Source organism: Tyto alba, unplaced genomic scaffold (assembly GCF_018691265.1).
Source record: "Tyto alba isolate M040663 unplaced genomic scaffold, T.alba_DEE_v4.0 Super-Scaffold_42, whole genome shotgun sequence".
Taxonomy (NCBI): domain Eukaryota; kingdom Metazoa; phylum Chordata; class Aves; order Strigiformes; family Tytonidae; genus Tyto; species Tyto alba.
The window spans coordinates 34,851,811-34,868,553 of NW_024881318.1; the positions used below are offsets into that span (position 1 = coordinate 34,851,811).

The window sequence follows — 16,743 nt, forward strand, 5'->3', positions numbered from 1 at the left end:
TGATTAAACTTTGCTGACTTCATGTTTCCACTTCTGTAGTATTAAGATAAATATAGCATTAATACATTTCCATCTGATGATTTGAAAGTCTTTTGACAAGTACTGACAATGGCTATAAATTTTTTTAAAAGGAATATCAGATTCTTTAACCCAGCTATTGGCTCTTTAATTGACAACTTTGGACATGTTACATGCTTGCATTTTATCTAAATTTGGTGCTGTTTAATCAGGCACGTTTCAAGACATAGGCAAACTACTTGGTCAACATGAAGTTGAAGCTTTATGGGCAGGCTTTGCAGTTTGTTGGATCAGGCTTATAGCTTGAGCTTGTTTGACTAAAGCTTTCCCATGATAAGCTAAAAAGCTTTTTCTGTTCAGTGTTACACAAAGTACTAATGCATGCTAATTTAAGTGGAGTATGTCTTCTAATTTATTCACATTACCATCTGCTTTTATAGGTAGTCATGGGCACCTTGTCAGTATGCCTTACTGTCTTGCAAGGGGTACAGAAAATGGCTGATTACAGTGTTGATATTAGGGATTTGAAATAGCAGTAAAAAAAAAAATCCCTGTATATATACTACTTCTCTTTCTATTTTATAATGTGCAGCCCAAATGCCCTTGTTTCTATAGCTTTGTATTTACTAATGTCCTGCATATTTTCATTGTGTAGTAGTAAACAAAAACTCTGAAAGTTTTATTTTTCAGCTTGTACAGCTCTGTAGTATCACAAAATAGGTAGCTATGCATACACCTAAGTGGAATAGTTAAGACAGTGATGTTATGATTGCAGTATCGATTTTATTTTAGAATGGCATCTTAGTAGTTATGTTCTTATCTGAAAAAGAACCTGTGAGGGCCTTTTAAGTCTTATTCTGGACTATATTTTATGCTTTCTTGTTTTAATGATTTTGTAGGATATAACTGAATTTTTGCATTTGAGAGAAAGAACAAAAGTAGGAACTAGTGCAAGGAATTATGTAGGACTCTTGAATTCCACAAAGTTAGTTTGATTAACAGTCCTTGAGTAATTTCTTCCTTGTGGCTAGGTTATATTCAGTTAACTTGGTACATTGCTGTTTTTGAAGCAACTTGGGTATTATAACTGATACGTTTTGGTGAGATGTCTTGGTTGAGAGGAATTTTTATCATACTAATTTATGTGATATTTATTCTGTTGTACCCGTTGCTTGAAATCAGGTGCTGGCCAAAATAATTTGGTATATTTTCACTTAGATGATCCACTTGTATGGCTTTTTTCTTGTTTCCTTACTCCTTTTCATAAGAAATGTGGGAAGTTGGTTATCTCTCAGTCTTGTATCCCTTCACCTTAGACAAATTTAATTCCAAAACTTGCTGAAGACAGAGCCTTGGGTTTGTAGGAACACATACAATCACTGTGCTTGTATATGTTTTGTGCCCACGGGTAAAACTAGGATAAAAAGTATGATACTAGATTTCCTTGAGAAAATGTGCTATAAACACAGAGGTATGGGCTGGACTGAATAAATGTCACTCATTATAGTGTTTGTGGTGGGTGAGGGCTGAGTATTCTTAAAGGAGTGAGGCGAAAAAGTAAATGTGTTTTGTGCCTTTTATTGGAAGCTTTTTTTTCCTGTTTGTAACATGTATGTTGAATCTCAGAATTTGTTTTACAAATTATTCTCTTCAGTGTATGATGATTTTTTTTTTTTTTAATAGCTGGATTGAAGGTGAACCACAATGTCTGCTGTTACCTCAAAATGTCCTCCAAATCAATTCAAAATCATGACTTTTAGGCCTACGATGGATGAATTCAGGGAGTTCAACAAATACTTAGTATACATGGAATCACAGGGTGCTCACAGGGCTGGAGTTGCAAAGGTAAATATCTGTAACGTAGAAGGAAAATTGTTCCTAATATCAGTTTCCCCAGTATTTGTATTTTGCTGATTGCAAAACTGACCTTTTTTGTATTTAACATTTTCTCTAAATGATTTTCAATGAATAGATACTGATCTGTTACTGTTTTAAGAAAGAACTTCTTGGTATTTCTCATATTTCATTCAAATTAATGAAGATGGTGTATAGTGTTTTCTCTCCAACCATCAATTGTTTCCATGTTTACAATAGCAAAAGAGGATCGCTTCTTAAAGAAAGATTTAAACTAGTTTTTGTCAAATCAGAACAAAATAGTGAGCTCATAGTATAAATTGGAAAGTCCTGATGTTGAACTCAGTCTTTTGGAGTTTTGTATAACTTTGCTGGAGCAAATAATTCCACTACAGTCAATGAGTGTATGCAAGAAGATAGTGAAGCACTGTTTGAATGGAAATAATTTTCTCTTTTATGGTGATTGTGTCATTTTGTTGTTAATGAGAATTATAAGTACACTAACTACCATTGCATTGCACTTTGAACAACGGTATATGCAGGATTTTACAGCAGGTGTTTCCCTCTAACAGAGAGTGATTGTCAGAGAATAAGTCTGGTGTAATTTAGTATTACATCACATAAGTACTTATATATAGTATTTTTATATAGATATATAAAAGTACATATATATAGTATGTATATATTTATATATCTAAGTATTTATAAGCTGTATCTGTTTTGCCACTTTTCAAATCAGCAGGACACAGTGCATGGGTCTAGAAATCCTAGCTTAGTAACTGTAAGTAGTCAGTGGGAATAGCTGTCTTCATCACTGGCTTTTTAAGTTAATGTTGCAAAGCCAAGACATTTAAAAATTCAGAGAACAGAAACAAAACCTTTAATTCTTGGTTTCCCTCTGTCCACTCTGTCCTCTCTACAAGGTTTTCAAAGTGTGAGGGGTTTGGTTTTGCTTTGTTTTACGGGAAGTAGTTTTTTTGGTTTCTGATTTCTGAGGGTTGTGTACATGTAGGTCATATTTTCAAACTATTCTCTGCAAACAAGAGTATGTGATAAATAGGTGACAGAGGAAAGCCTGTGCTGAATTTTTTATGTATTCCACTGTATAATGGAACCTATTTGTTTGTGTGTGGGTGAACTATTGCAGTCCTCTCATCTTGAACATTAAACTTAACAGCAAATTCATCATGGTGACATTTGCTGCTCAACAGATTTACGCCATTAACATGTATGTGAGCAGGAGATTCTAGCTATGTGTCATTTTGTGGATTACGTACATGGACTCAACATTAAAAAAATGTCTTATTTTCATATTGTTTGTATAAACAGCATTATTTCAGTTGTTGATAATTTTTAATCCTGTTTCATGGAGATCTAACCAAAGAAATAAAGTACTGTATGACCAGCCACTAAGGTGATACTGACTTTTTTCTATTTCAATTTGTTTCTTCTTATATAACCTGTTTGTTTTCTTTGTTGTGTATAAAACAAAGACAGGTATGTATAAATAGCAATTCTTGCTTTCTCTGTCTATATGAGGAAGTTGTTATATGAGCCAGGATTAGGGTGTAATATGTTTAGGAAAAAACCTAAAAGATAAACTAATTTTGTTTAAAAAGAATATTTGTGATATGGCTTTAAAAACTGTTTATCTGTTTACCTCTTTGACAATTCTCAGGAGGTGTATCATCAGAAATTATACTATAATCCTTAAAACGCCTATGCAAACTTCTGTTTTTATTTCTGAGACAATCATATTAAAGAGCAGCTTCAGTTAATCTCCATCAGTTTTTTTGTGCTGCTTCTTTTCTGTCAGGGATTGAATCAGCTGGGAATGATGGTCAGTGGCTTCCTGATATATGCTGCTAAATGCTCCTCTGAGTCTGCTGGTATACTTAATATTAACTGTGGGACTAAAATACGTCATGCTTTGAGCCCAGACTACTAGTCATTTGTGTGTGTGAGCTTTAGGATATCTGGAAAAGGAGACTTTTTCATGTCTTGGCATTTTTGGTTGTAAAACTTCAGCCAGTAGGAAGTGTAAAAAGATAATGAATTTGTCAAATTGGAAATATTCTTCAGATTTTTTTGAGACATAATTATGGCTTCAGTTGTCCTGTTTTGCTTCCTTATTTTGATTCTGGTTCTGGTTCCTTTCCTGTCATCAGCAATTGAACTTCCATGTGCAGATAGTTGGAGATAGGAGGAAAGGACAGAGCCATTGAGGACGTCCTGAGGAAAGCAATGGACATAGTAACATTAGGAAAGTATGTGAAAGAAAAGAATGTGAAACAGTTTTGCCTTTATTGTGTAGATTAAAATTTCTCTAATACCGCTGTCATCTTCATATCCTTACTCCTAGTGTTGCTCTCTCTCTCTCTCTTCCCCTCCCTCCCCCCTTTAAGGAGATATCTTTGTCAGGATTCTGGACAGACATAATTTTCTGCAGTAACCAAGCATGAGGTTAATTCCTGCATATATGAAATGTGCATTATCTGAATATTCACTTGTTACTGAAAGGCAAAGATGACATAATATCAGTAAAACACACTAATGCTGTCACTTTAACAAGAGTACACTTAATATGTAAACTTCTGTTTCCTGTAAACTTTGAAGTTGAAACACCTTAAAGGAACATTGTAATAGGCCAAAGTAGTAGTTATCTTTTTATGTGAGGCATGCAAATATGCGGAGCTGACTTTTTAAAAATACTGGGTGCAACAGTGATATCCTACCAGGTGTTGCAGTATTTTAAAGAGTATCATGCAGATGTTGGCTGTGGACTGGATGCAGACATATACGGTATTTAATTTATTTTAATGCTAATCTAGTAAAAAATCAGTCTGTAAAATGGTGATCAGGTCAACAGAAGAACAGAGGTTAGGCTGTGGTCTTTTCTTCGCCATGGTGTAATGCTGCAAAATGTGGATTAGAATCCTATAGCTGAATTAAAGGTGAGTGAGGAGTCCATGCTAGTAATTTAACTGACAGTCAGATTAAGAGATATGACAGCTTTCTGCATTAGTATGAGAAGTGGATAGTAAATTTTAGATGCATTATCTAGTTAACAGTGTGTAACCTGCACTGATTTTTAAATTTTCAAGCAGTTTTTTATTTTTGAAAAAAAATGTAATTAAGTACAAATTAAAACCACTTTATTTCCAGATAAGATAATGAACTGCTTCCTGAAAGATGAATCTTTCAGTGTTGTTGTCATTATCAAACTATAGCTATTTATTTTGTAGTTTTATCTGGACTATACAATTTTTTTCAAAAAAGAAAATTATTTTTTTCTGGTTATCTCATTAACATAATCTCTCAATGTGATACTTACTAAACCTTGTTATCAGGTAATAGGGATAGAAAAATTTGGCAACAAGTTACTATTCTCCTAAATTGTACACATACATGCAATTACGAGAAGCGGGAAATTAGCAGAATCTTAAAAATAATTCCAAGATTTGGTTTACAGAGGTTGTTGCTACTCTTATAGCACTTGGAGTTTCTTACTGTTTCTGCTGAAGTCATTAAAACTGAATGCATCCAGTAAGGACAGAATTTGGCCATCTAGTCAGGAATTTGTGATACTTTACATAGTACAGTTTGACTTGTTTGAAATTAATATCCCTGTGCTTATATGATTGAAAATGTGTGTGTCTCCATTTTTGGTCATAAATCTAGGACTTAATTTGCATTCCATCTATTGCATTTCAAAATCATTTGGGAAGCTCTTTTCCATGTACAGATTTTTATAATTTGATAGTCTGAGGAGCACAAAATATATTTTAATATATTTGTGTTTATATGCGTTTGGGGTATCTCCTGACCTGGGTTTACAGAACACCTGGAATAGTGTCTATGATACAAGAAAGTATAACAAAACTTTTTAAAACTTACATGTGTTGTGTTTCAGTTGTACAGTGACTGAGGAACAGCTCTTCTAACCATACTGTGTAGGTTTGCTTTCCCCTTCTGCTTGATATTAGAGTAGCAGTTAGAGCATCTCTAGATGTTTTCAGCCTGTTGATTAGTTGCTACATATTATTCAGTTGTCTTGAGACTTTTTATATTCTGATTTTCACTATTTTTTGATATATCTAAAAATAATTATATATAAAAAAATAAACCAACTAAGTATTTTTAAAACAAATCTTATCAAGTCAAAAATTCATACTGCAGAAGTTTAAGGGACATTTTCTGAATTTTGGAAACTGGATTTAAAAATAACTACAATAAAATATTTTTTCCTGTTTTGATAGTAATATAAAATGAACTTACAGAGGACCTAATTTATATTAAATCTAGGATGTACAGACTCAAGTATGAATGCAAAGAGAATGGAAAATACCAGAGAAGATATATGCATATGCAGACAGAACAATTTAACCTCTAAACAGAGGTCATAAGTGGAGTAGGTGTACCTAACACTTAAGGTAAAACATCAAAGTGTAAGGGGAGAAGAGCTCTTACCTGTGTGGAAGAATATATGTATGTAAATGAGGGTAAAATGACTAGAAGGTGTGCATATATTGTGGGTCAGGGGAGAGTGTGGGGAATAAAATGTTAAAAAAAAAAGTTCCTAATACTATGCCTGAAACAAATGATTAAGGTACTAGAAAAACAACATTATACCATTTCTAGAGCAGATAATATACTGTGTCATCCCTGGAGCAAACTGGCTAAAAAATTTTGATTAGGTTTTTGAATTTGAATCTGGAATGAGCTTTAGGCGTAGATGATGTATTTTAGTCTTATTGCTACAGGGGATCCTATACTTAAAGGAAAACAAGGAAAGAAAGCAATAGAACAAATGAAACCCAAGGCACACTCATAGATCAGTTGCTCTTTACTTGAATAACAAGTTTTTTGGAGACTCAAACGACATTTATATAGAGTGAAATAGTTAAATTAATTTGCAGTTGCATTGCCAAGTAGAAAAGTAATTTTGGAACATGATACTGAAAATAGATGTTGGCAAGTACAAGAAAATGCTCAGAAGAGGTGGGGCAAAAGTAGCTACATAGAAATAGTAGCCAGTGCCATTCAGAATTAAACGTAGAACAGGAGATTACCAATATATGAAAGAGGATTTAACAAAAGTATATGCCTTGATAGCAGTTGTGCTGATGTGCAGCCTTCATGGAGGAGACTGAGTTGTATAACTAAGACATCCCTATCTAAAACAGAATATACATCACACTAATTAACACTGGACAGTGCTAATATGCCTAGGATGTTTGAGATATATATCTATATATATGTGTGTGTGTGTATATACATAAAATTGAGAAAGCCTTGCCTTATATTTTTCCTTTTTTATATTTGAGCATTGAAGAGCTTGGCTGGTGAATTTGATCTAGGTTGCTTCCACAGAATAACCCTAACTTGCTTGACTTTGACGAGGTTATATTTAGTAAAGGGAATGTGAAGAGGCTTCAGTGGGACAGGTCAGTGGTAAAAACTCAGAGACCTTGTCTTTATTTCCAGCTCTGATACTGACTAGCTGTTTGTTGCTTTGGAGATGACGTTTTAACATCTCTAGTCCTTGCCTCACCCTTCTTAGAAAGTGCAAATTCTTTGGGGCACGGTCTCTTTTTATTTTCTTTTAAAATGTTGCTTAGAGTATAAATCCCCACAGAATTCACTTCTCTAAGCAGTACTCTAATTACAGCAATGATAAATATGTTCCAGTTAGCTGAAAGGGGATATTTTGAACCTGTATTCACAAAAATATTAAAAAACACTGACCTTGAATGAAATAAGGTAATGCAAGTTTTGCTTTTCCATATTTGTATATTTGAGCCAAACCTACAAGTTCATGATTAATAATAATGAAAATGGAAATTTCTCTACACATATTTGATTTCTATGCATATATTCTGAATGCGTGAGTTCTCTGCTTCAAAACCAACATTTTTTATTTTGTTGATGTGCATATAATTTAAGATTCATGTGAAAGAAACAAATAGGAGTCACAAGTTGACTTGATTAATTTTTTCCTCTAACAACAAACAACATTGAAACTTGCTAAGTAGTCCTTGTTCAGCTGAAGTCCCATGGAAGCTGAGAACAAAAAAAGGAAAAGAGGGAGTTGCATATGTATAAAAACCAAATAAAATTGCCTGATTATGTTTAAAGTAAAAACATTATGTATGAAAGTATGTTACTGTCTGATAACATTTGTTGAGCTTGATGCTTCTGTTTTGGTGTGTGCTTGCTAGCGTGAACGGTCTTGATCAGATTTCTTTGAGGGATGGACTATTTCAGTACATTAGCATTAAAATTTGCCGATTTGTGGTTGTTTTCCAAAGGTAGCAAATGATCTCAGGATCTATCTGTTTTATTTTTTACAATTTTTTACTTTCTCAAAGCTATGTAATATCAAGATCTGTAATGGACAATATTGTGTAGATTCCTGAAATGCTTGTTAGAGGAACAGCCTAGCTACCCTAGTGTAAGGGCTGCCTCTAAGATGTGAATTATTTATTCAAGTAATGTAATTTGTATGTGTTAGATGCATGTTTATGAAAGGCATTCTACTTTGTTGTATGTTACTTTAAAAGTTTCCAAGCCAATGCCTGTGAAAATTTGTTTTGAGCACTGTGGAAAAGAATGAATATGAGTGGATCAAAGAATGTATCATTGAGCCTTTGGGCAACTAAAAGTTCAAAACACAACCAAAAATACATATTAAAGATGTCTGTTGCTGTGTTTTAAAGTTGTTGCAATTTCAAATCTAGAGAGTTTTCTGTTTTCAGATAAAATAATATATGCAAGGAACGTTCGAAATTACACAGCCTATTAAAGAACACTGGTATGACTACAGGCTTTTTTGAAATCCCCTATGACTTTTTTGCTAACACTTCAGAACCTGCTGAGTTTTCATAGACTTTGGACAGTTCTGTGGTATTTGAAGTAAAAGTGTTAACTTTAAAATTGGTTAATCTGCACATAGCTTTAATCTTTAATTATGAGGTTTAAATCATGTTAATATAAAAATTAGTATGTCTAAATTAGTGCAAACTCTTACTCTGAGAGTTGTACCCTGCAGTTTTATGGGGAGTATGTTAGACTAAAATCTAAAGCTCTCTAAAATAACTGCACTTTTTCATTTTTCAGTAAGAAATAAAGTTACCTACACTGTTTACACCAAATAACATTTGGACATTTATATGATTTTTAAAAATTTATTTATTTTAAATTGAGGATAACAATTTTTTCTCGTGGTGTATGAAATCTTTGTGAATTATAAGGCTTTCTGATTAGAAAATATTTGTCTGTTCTGTTATTATACAGGTGCATATTTGTACAGTTGCACATGAGTGAATTGCTGTAGATTAGTGATTTGAGGTAATTTGTGAATTGAGGTAATAATATGCCCACTGTGAATTGGTTTCTGCATTATCTAGGAGCATTTATATGGTCAGTTAATGATTGTGAAACAGCTGGTGAGTGAGCACTCATTTGATAATGTGGGCATATTTGACTGTTTCTTTTGATTTTTCTAGAATGTTTTGATGTCCTGTTTTTTATTTCTGAATTTAAAGGTTATTCCACCGAAGGAGTGGAAGCCAAGAAAACATTATAACGATATTGAAGATCTGGTGATTCCTGCTCCAATTGAGCAGAGGGTCATTGGCCAGTTGGGGCTCTTCACACAGTACAGCATTCAGAAAAAGCCCATGGCAGTGAAGGAGTTCAAGCAGCTGGCCAACAGTGACAGGTAGGTATGTGGGGGATCTTGCTTAGAAAGGCAAATATTTATTTCTATATTGTGGTTTCTTTGTATTGTGGTAGGCAGCTAATGATTTTTTTTCACTTACTCAGTGGAGATTTTCCTGTCTCCTAAGTTGTGGAAGGCTACGTCAATATGAATCTTGTTTGTTTCTGTTGCTGAAAGCATACGGTACCATGACAGCAAAAAAGCATCTGCAAAACCTGAGACATGATGCCTTCTCTCTACCATTTTTTATTTCTGTTCTAACAAATGCTTATGTTGAAAATAATGAAGATGATACAGATTTATAGTTGAGTTTTATTTTAAGTACACCTATTAATGTTTAATATTACCTGCATGCTGGAATGGCCTATAATCATATAATTCTGAAAAAAATACAACATATTTTTTTAACTTGCCCAGTAGTTTTTGCATCAATCTAAGAGAATTTAGCTTCACCTCATGAATGTTTGTATTCTAGTTAGGGCAAGATGGATATTAAGGGAGGGGGAAAAAAGTCTGTGAAGGGCTAGGCACCATACTAAAAAGTTTCAAATTGGTGGGTGTTCCAAGAAGAGAGAAGTATTAGAAGGAATTCTTCCCTATTCTTTTTGGCCCCATAAAAAAGAATAAATTCTGCTTCCGTATTTCCTCAAAACTGACTGGAAATAGTTTCTGGAAGGTGAGTCAAAGGATCCTAGAGAGAAAAGGTATATGGATATAATGAAGGAAGGTAATACTGCCATAGTTTGAAGGAAAGTTTCTCTCATAAATTAAGAAATTAAGGTGTAAGAAGAGAAGCTGTTATCAAGATCAGGAAAAGCTAGAACAAGAATGCAATCCTCAACAAATGTTCCATGCCTTTTTAAAAGTACAAAACTCCTCCTTTTTTCAATGAAAAACTATCGGTATGTTTTTGCCCATATATTACTTGTGAAAAATTGAGGATATCACACTTAGAATTTTCTTCCTTCAGTGAGTGGGAACGGGAACCTATTTTGTAGTTCTTAAAATTATTTGTTCAGGAACTATTAGAGGAGAGAATAAAATATAAAACCTGTATGGTATCTGATGTCATTTTCTGTGATACCTGTTCATATATTTTTAAAGTTTACATTTGATTAGCCCATGATAAAATGAGAAACACTAATTTCTTAAAATAGTTTGATAATGCAAAAATAGTGTGAAGGTTTTAATATGTATCATAATATTAGTTAAGTTTATTGTATTCTTTATCATGGGAGATATTTTGCAAGTGTTACTGATTTCAGTTTTCAAGTTTTTTACTGAAATAGGTTTACAACTTAATTTCATAGGTAAAGTTAAGAACAGTTGGGAGGGCTTCTTATTTATTACTAGCTGTAGGTCTTTCTAAATATACATCACTGCTCTTGAGAAAATGTGTCATATAACTTCTTATGCCACTCTTAATGCAGTCTATATTTCTTAAACTGTCAAGTAGCTGAAACCCCTTATTCTCTCCTAAAAATAATTTTGTTCCTTAATGAAGACTTCTCTGTACAGAGACTCTTTTCTTGAGTTTTGTGATGTTATTAATTTCCTTTGAGAAAGAGAGAAGGGCCATGAGCATCTAAATTAAATCATAGTTGCCTTTAAAAGGATTTTGTGTGCTCAGTCTAATGCATTTCATCTTTTATGTGTTTAGGCATTCACAATTCATGATTGAACCAAGGTGCTTCTCCACCTTAACCTCTGGGAAATATGGTCATACCTGCTTCCTGTAATCAAGACACTTGTGTTATGGTAACTGAGTTTGTGTCCATATTACTCAGTGCCAAGCAGAAATACAGTCTGATTTCTGGAGATATGTGTGTGTGTATATATATAAATATATATGTATATGTATCATGAGAAATAATTGAAACAACTCTATTGCGGAGAATGCTTTGGTTAAGATGTGCTTTGCTAACTTGCTTGTTTCTGTTCTGTGTTACTGCATGATGTAAATGTACCTGGTCTACTTAATTTTGTATGTTTGGATTTTCTTTCCAGTAGTTCAAGTGTAGTAAGTTCGCAGTGCTGATATGAATGGGGGACCAAGTTTTCTTTTCTGAAGGCCTAAATATGGGAGAACAGCGGTCTGATAAAAGATCCTGAGGCAAAAACTATTGATGGATGTTTTCTATGGTAGTGTGCTTGTGTTGTGTTCCCACAAGATTTTACATGAGCTTTGAGCAATCTTCCAAAACTATATACATTAATATATTTATGCATATAAAAGTATGGTACCCTGTGCTGCACTAAAGAAAGAAAAAGAAAAATGCCCTTAAAACATTTTTTTTTTTCCACTGCATAGTAGAATTTCTGATATCAACTGTTTGAAACATTACACTTTCTTTCAAAACATTTTTATAGGAAGGAAGAAGAGAGGGAAGTACTGTTTTTGCCTGGCAGGGCTGCTACTTGACAGAATTAGTACTTGTGCAGGACCTACCTCGGTGTCTTTGCGGAGCTGATAGTGAGGCAGGAAAATAACAAATAATTGTCAATTAAGTGACTTTTTCGTGTGTGCCTCTTTTATGGAATAGAAACAAAAGGGAGGGCCTCAGCCTGAGGATAGTCAATGGATGTGCTGTTTAGCTGGTGGAAAATGAAGAAAATGTTGTATGAGTGGGTGTATGACTTCAGTTACTGTAGCTGTTAGGGAGGAGGTTACATGCTATGGTGAATCATGAAACTGAGAATTTGAGACAAGTAATAATTCCTCTATTTCAGTGAATTTGAAATACAGTGATCTCTTGGAATTCAGTTTGTAGGATCAGAAGAGTAGTCCATTGTGAAGGTGGTTGTTGAAAGATTATGCTGAACCTTTTCCTGCTTCTTCCTCTGCAGATACCGCACGCCAAGTTATGTAGATTATGAAGATCTGGAGCGTAAATACTGGAAGAACTTGACTTTTGTGGCACCAATTTATGGAGCAGATATCAATGGGAGCATTTATGATGAAGTATGCGTAGTTTTTGATGAAGTTTCTCTCTTCTAGCCCCCTTTTTAAAGGGTACTATACTTAGAGGATACATTCTTGCTTTGTGACTGAGAATCTGTCTGTCTTTTGAAATCTTTGTGTTATTCACTTTAAAGACTCCAAGCAAGGTTGAAATTAACTCTACATCTGCATGAGTCAGACAGTTCTGTGCTTAGACAGTAGGATATTGCTGTTCTTCTTGATCAAAGACTCTTCCCTTTCTTCACTTTGAACTCTCTAGAACTTTGAGATTGCTTCCAATTTATTTGTTTCTTAACATTTCAATATGCATGCTATCTGTGTACCTCTGTGGAAATTTAGTGTTACTTTAAATAACTTTTACTGTAAAATTAAATGATGAAATACTTTATTTCTCTCTCTTTCACTGAGGAAAATTGATAGCTGTTATTTATACATGCTTGTAATGCCTGCAGTTTCCTGGAAATATGCTTCCAATTACTGTGTACTTCTGAATTAAAATAGATGAAACACAAACTTCCCAATGAAATGAATTTTGCTGGCTACTTGCCAAGATCTCCATGGATAAAAAGGGACTCTTAACACAGATCTCAGTATCCAAAGAATTACAGAATATCCACTGATATCAATTAGGCTATGTAAGTAGCTATAGGAACTAGATTTTGAAAGGATTATTTAAGTAATGAGACTAACAGAAGAAATGTTAGCATTTCAAAGAAGATTTGAGGATTTAAGAAATACAGGGCAAACATTACCCCAAAAGAATCTACCACGTGTGGAGTTCTTGAGTTGGTTCATATTCTGTGTAACTGCCTTCTCTGGGGCAGATGGACTGAGGCTCTGCTATGTTTCATACTTTTTCACGGAAGACAAATTACTTGAAGACTCTGTCCAAAGATAAATGCAGTCAGCCAGGATGACTTAAGGCAATTCAATTTTTGTTCTAGGTTATGTGATCTTTGAAAAATGTCTATAAATGTCCAATGGTCTATTGTTTAGAGAAAGTAGCAAGTTCAAATTCTATTGTGTGTCCAAATAGCTGTATAAAAGTTATTTAGAAAATAATTGAAGGTTCTGATTTGGGGTGTTTTGGTGAAGAGACATTCTAGATGGCTACTGCTTTGTGGGCACAGGAAAGCAGTGTTTGTTTCAAGAAAGAGAAGCTTGCCCTTTTTTTTCTTCTCCGATTTTTGTTTTGTTTTGTTTTCCCCTTTAATGATAACAGAGAATGCCTTCTGGTGTAGTCTTTTACAAATACATACTTTGTTTTGATTGTGTTTTCTTTGGTCTTCAGTATCTTGGGGTTACTGTTGCATGAGCAACATTTCGGAAGAAAAAATAATGCTGTAATATCTGATTTTGAAGTGCTGACTCCTCAAAGAGAAGGTCAGACTTTTCCTTCTCATGGAGATGCACTCTCATGAGATTGAGAGTCTGAGGAAGGGAGGTCAAAAAAGCAAAAGGTAAAGTGATAAGAGCAGCATTCAGCAATCCTAATGAAAATGTTAGATGCACAGGAGGAGGAGACAAAGCACTGAAAGTTGCAGGGAGTGGGGAATAACAGAGTGCAGAAGAAAACAGTAATAGGTAGAATAAGAAAACCTTAATGGCTATGGTTAAATGGATATTGTTTAAATAACAAAGGAGAAATGTTAATGAATGGAATAGGCACTGAGGAAAGAGTGTAAACAGGCTGAGCAGTTAATGAAGTGGACATGTCACGGTGCATGGCCCAGTGGGTTTTAGAGGAAAAGAAGAAAAACCCTGGTACTATGCTGTTGGTGAAAAAGTTACAGATGCCACTGATCAGAATGTTTTGTCTTAGAATATTTTTGTTGAAGTTCATTTTTGGCCAGCAGATGGTGGACTTGCACAACTAATATTTTTCAAGCCTTACACTTGAAAACAGTGCTAAGAAAGGATCTTTTAAATTCTGTGTGGAATTAGAAGTTGCTATTATGTTTTCATTCAGTTTGCTTCAGGTTTGTCATTATTTGGGGAAAGGAGATAAATACAAGTAGCTGGCATTTTGGGCAGCATACAGCAGAAATGGAATGTCGGGATTAATTTGTTGTAACAACCTATTTGCAATAAGACCAAATGCTTACTTCTTACTAAATGCATTTCATAGAAAACAGTGTGTTGTAGCTGTTGCATTTAACACAGAAAGGTAAATGTCTGGCAGAATTAAGGTAGATAAATGCCAGCAATTTAATAAAAATGTGATGCTTATGTGTATTTGGGCCATCAAAATTAGTGAGAAATGCTGCTGTGCTGCAAGTCCTTATTCTTTAGCTTAAAAGTTTAGGAATTACATTTTCTTTTCCACATGGTGAAGTTCAATTTTACGTTGAGACATCTGTATCTGAAGCATGATGAAGCCTTAATTTTTATTATTCAGATTATTTAAAAACCAATATTGTTATTTGTGGAATCCAGTACCTTGTTGGCATTTTGCCAGAGAGATCATAGATCATGCAGTATTGTTTGCTTTCTTAGGTCAGAGGATGACAGATTCTGAGGGGTTTAGAAGACAGGGCGAAGTTATACAGCCTGTGTTATATGGAACAGCAAGAAAAAAAAAGAGCAGGAGCAAGTCTATAAATGCATTCTTTGAAATTTGACAACTACTATCAATGATTCAAAGTTTACTGTTGTGATATTTGGATTACTCCAAAATCTCTGTTTTGTATTTATGATTATTTGACAGTTTTGAACACTCATTAAATCTTTATGATTAAGGAAATAACCTATGAGAAGTTTTCTATACACTGTATAGAGCTTTAGAGAAAATAAATTTAAGATAGTTTAATGTTTACTTGAAATATATTCTGGACTGTATGCATTTTAGTTGCTGTTACATTTAATTACAGTGCTTTGTAGGAGAATGACAATGTAGGTGACTCAAGGAAAAGCACTGCACTAAGGAGCAGATTGTAAAGATCATTATTTTTGTTAAGATTATAAATATTATTAGATATATGTTCAAGGGTCTGTCTTTCTGTTGCTATAAGGTCATCTGAACTTGAGTGAAAATTAATATTCCTGAAAGAGTTTATAATGTCAATAATAAAGCACCAGTCTCACTAGCTGCAGTTGTTAAACTGATTCATGAATTGATTATGAACACCTAGGAGTTATGGTTATTTAGGAAGTTTAATTGAGAAGTGATTATTTCTTTTTTATTATATTATTTGAAGAGAGCTGTCTTCCTTGTGAGTTTACATGAATGAAATGCAAACTTGAGCCAGTTTAGGCTGTGAATGGTCAGCCTGTGAAACAGTTGCAAGAAGGTACTGTTCCTGTCAGGGAAGAGAAAGAAGAGTTATTTTGTTTCTGATAGCATAACTTTATTAACTTTTTCTGGCAATTGTACCTGGGAGTAAATTATAGAGTGCCATTCACCTACTTTTTCTGTAGAATCTTTGTGCTGGTGAACTACTTTGAGGCCTTCCACTTCCATGCCAGTCCCAACTGTTGTTTAAATCAAACCACCAATCACTGAGGCCACAAATTAAGTTGTTTCCTTGTTGTATGAGATACAAGGAGCTCAGATTAACTTGTTTCCTGTGTGGGTTTTTCTTGTTTGTTTTGTGTTTTTTGGTTGGTGTTTTTTTTTTTTTGTTTTGTTTTGTTTTTTTTTTGTTTTTTTTTTTTCCCTGTGTTTAATTAATTTGAAATTGTATTTTTATGGACAGATGGGAAAGGTATATGAAACCCTTACAGGGACTGATTTAGCAACTATTGGGAAAAAAAATATCTTCCTGGTTTCAAAAGAAGTTCCAAAGAAAAGTGACTGATGTGATGTTTATAATGAGTCATAAGACACATCTGACTAAAGTGCTGTCAGTGGCATCTGCTATTCAGTAGAGAAAAGCCAAGGTCTGGAAGAAGCACGTATAGATATTGTCTTGCCTCTCTCTCTCACCACTCTTTTTCAGCTTCTGTCTTGAAGATACCACTTTACTTCCCTTTTCCTTCTCTTAGTTTTATTCATCCTGATAAGACAATTCCTAATGCCTACCTCCTCCCATGTCTAATATGTGGGGAGCATATTTGATTAGTAATACAAGAGTGATTGGTTCAGTGGAATTAGTAGGCTAACAGTTATTTTTGCTAAATTGTAGGTACATCTCTAATGTAGTAAATCTAGCAACAGATGTTCTCAAGTTTCCTGCTCTATCCCTTG

The 16,743-nt window shown here is 34.1% G+C and overlaps 1 protein-coding gene across 7 annotated transcripts in view; it reads left to right on the forward strand.

Moving 5' to 3' along the window:
• The window catches only part of KDM4C (lysine demethylase 4C), a 260,274-nt gene that overhangs the window by 5,132 nt on the left and 238,399 nt on the right, over positions 1-16,743 (forward strand). For all 7 annotated transcript variants that reach the window (XR_004408717.2, XR_004408718.2, XM_033003740.2 and 4 more), the window contains exons 2-4: positions 1,702-1,863; positions 9,420-9,595; positions 12,443-12,557. Coding sequence is in view for 5 of the 7 variants with exons in the window: in XM_033003740.2 (XP_032859631.1) it covers positions 1,723-1,863; positions 9,420-9,595; positions 12,443-12,557 (432 nt within the window). In the remaining 2 variants the exon portion in view is untranslated. The remainder of the gene's footprint in view (positions 1-1,701; positions 1,864-9,419; positions 9,596-12,442; positions 12,558-16,743) is intronic.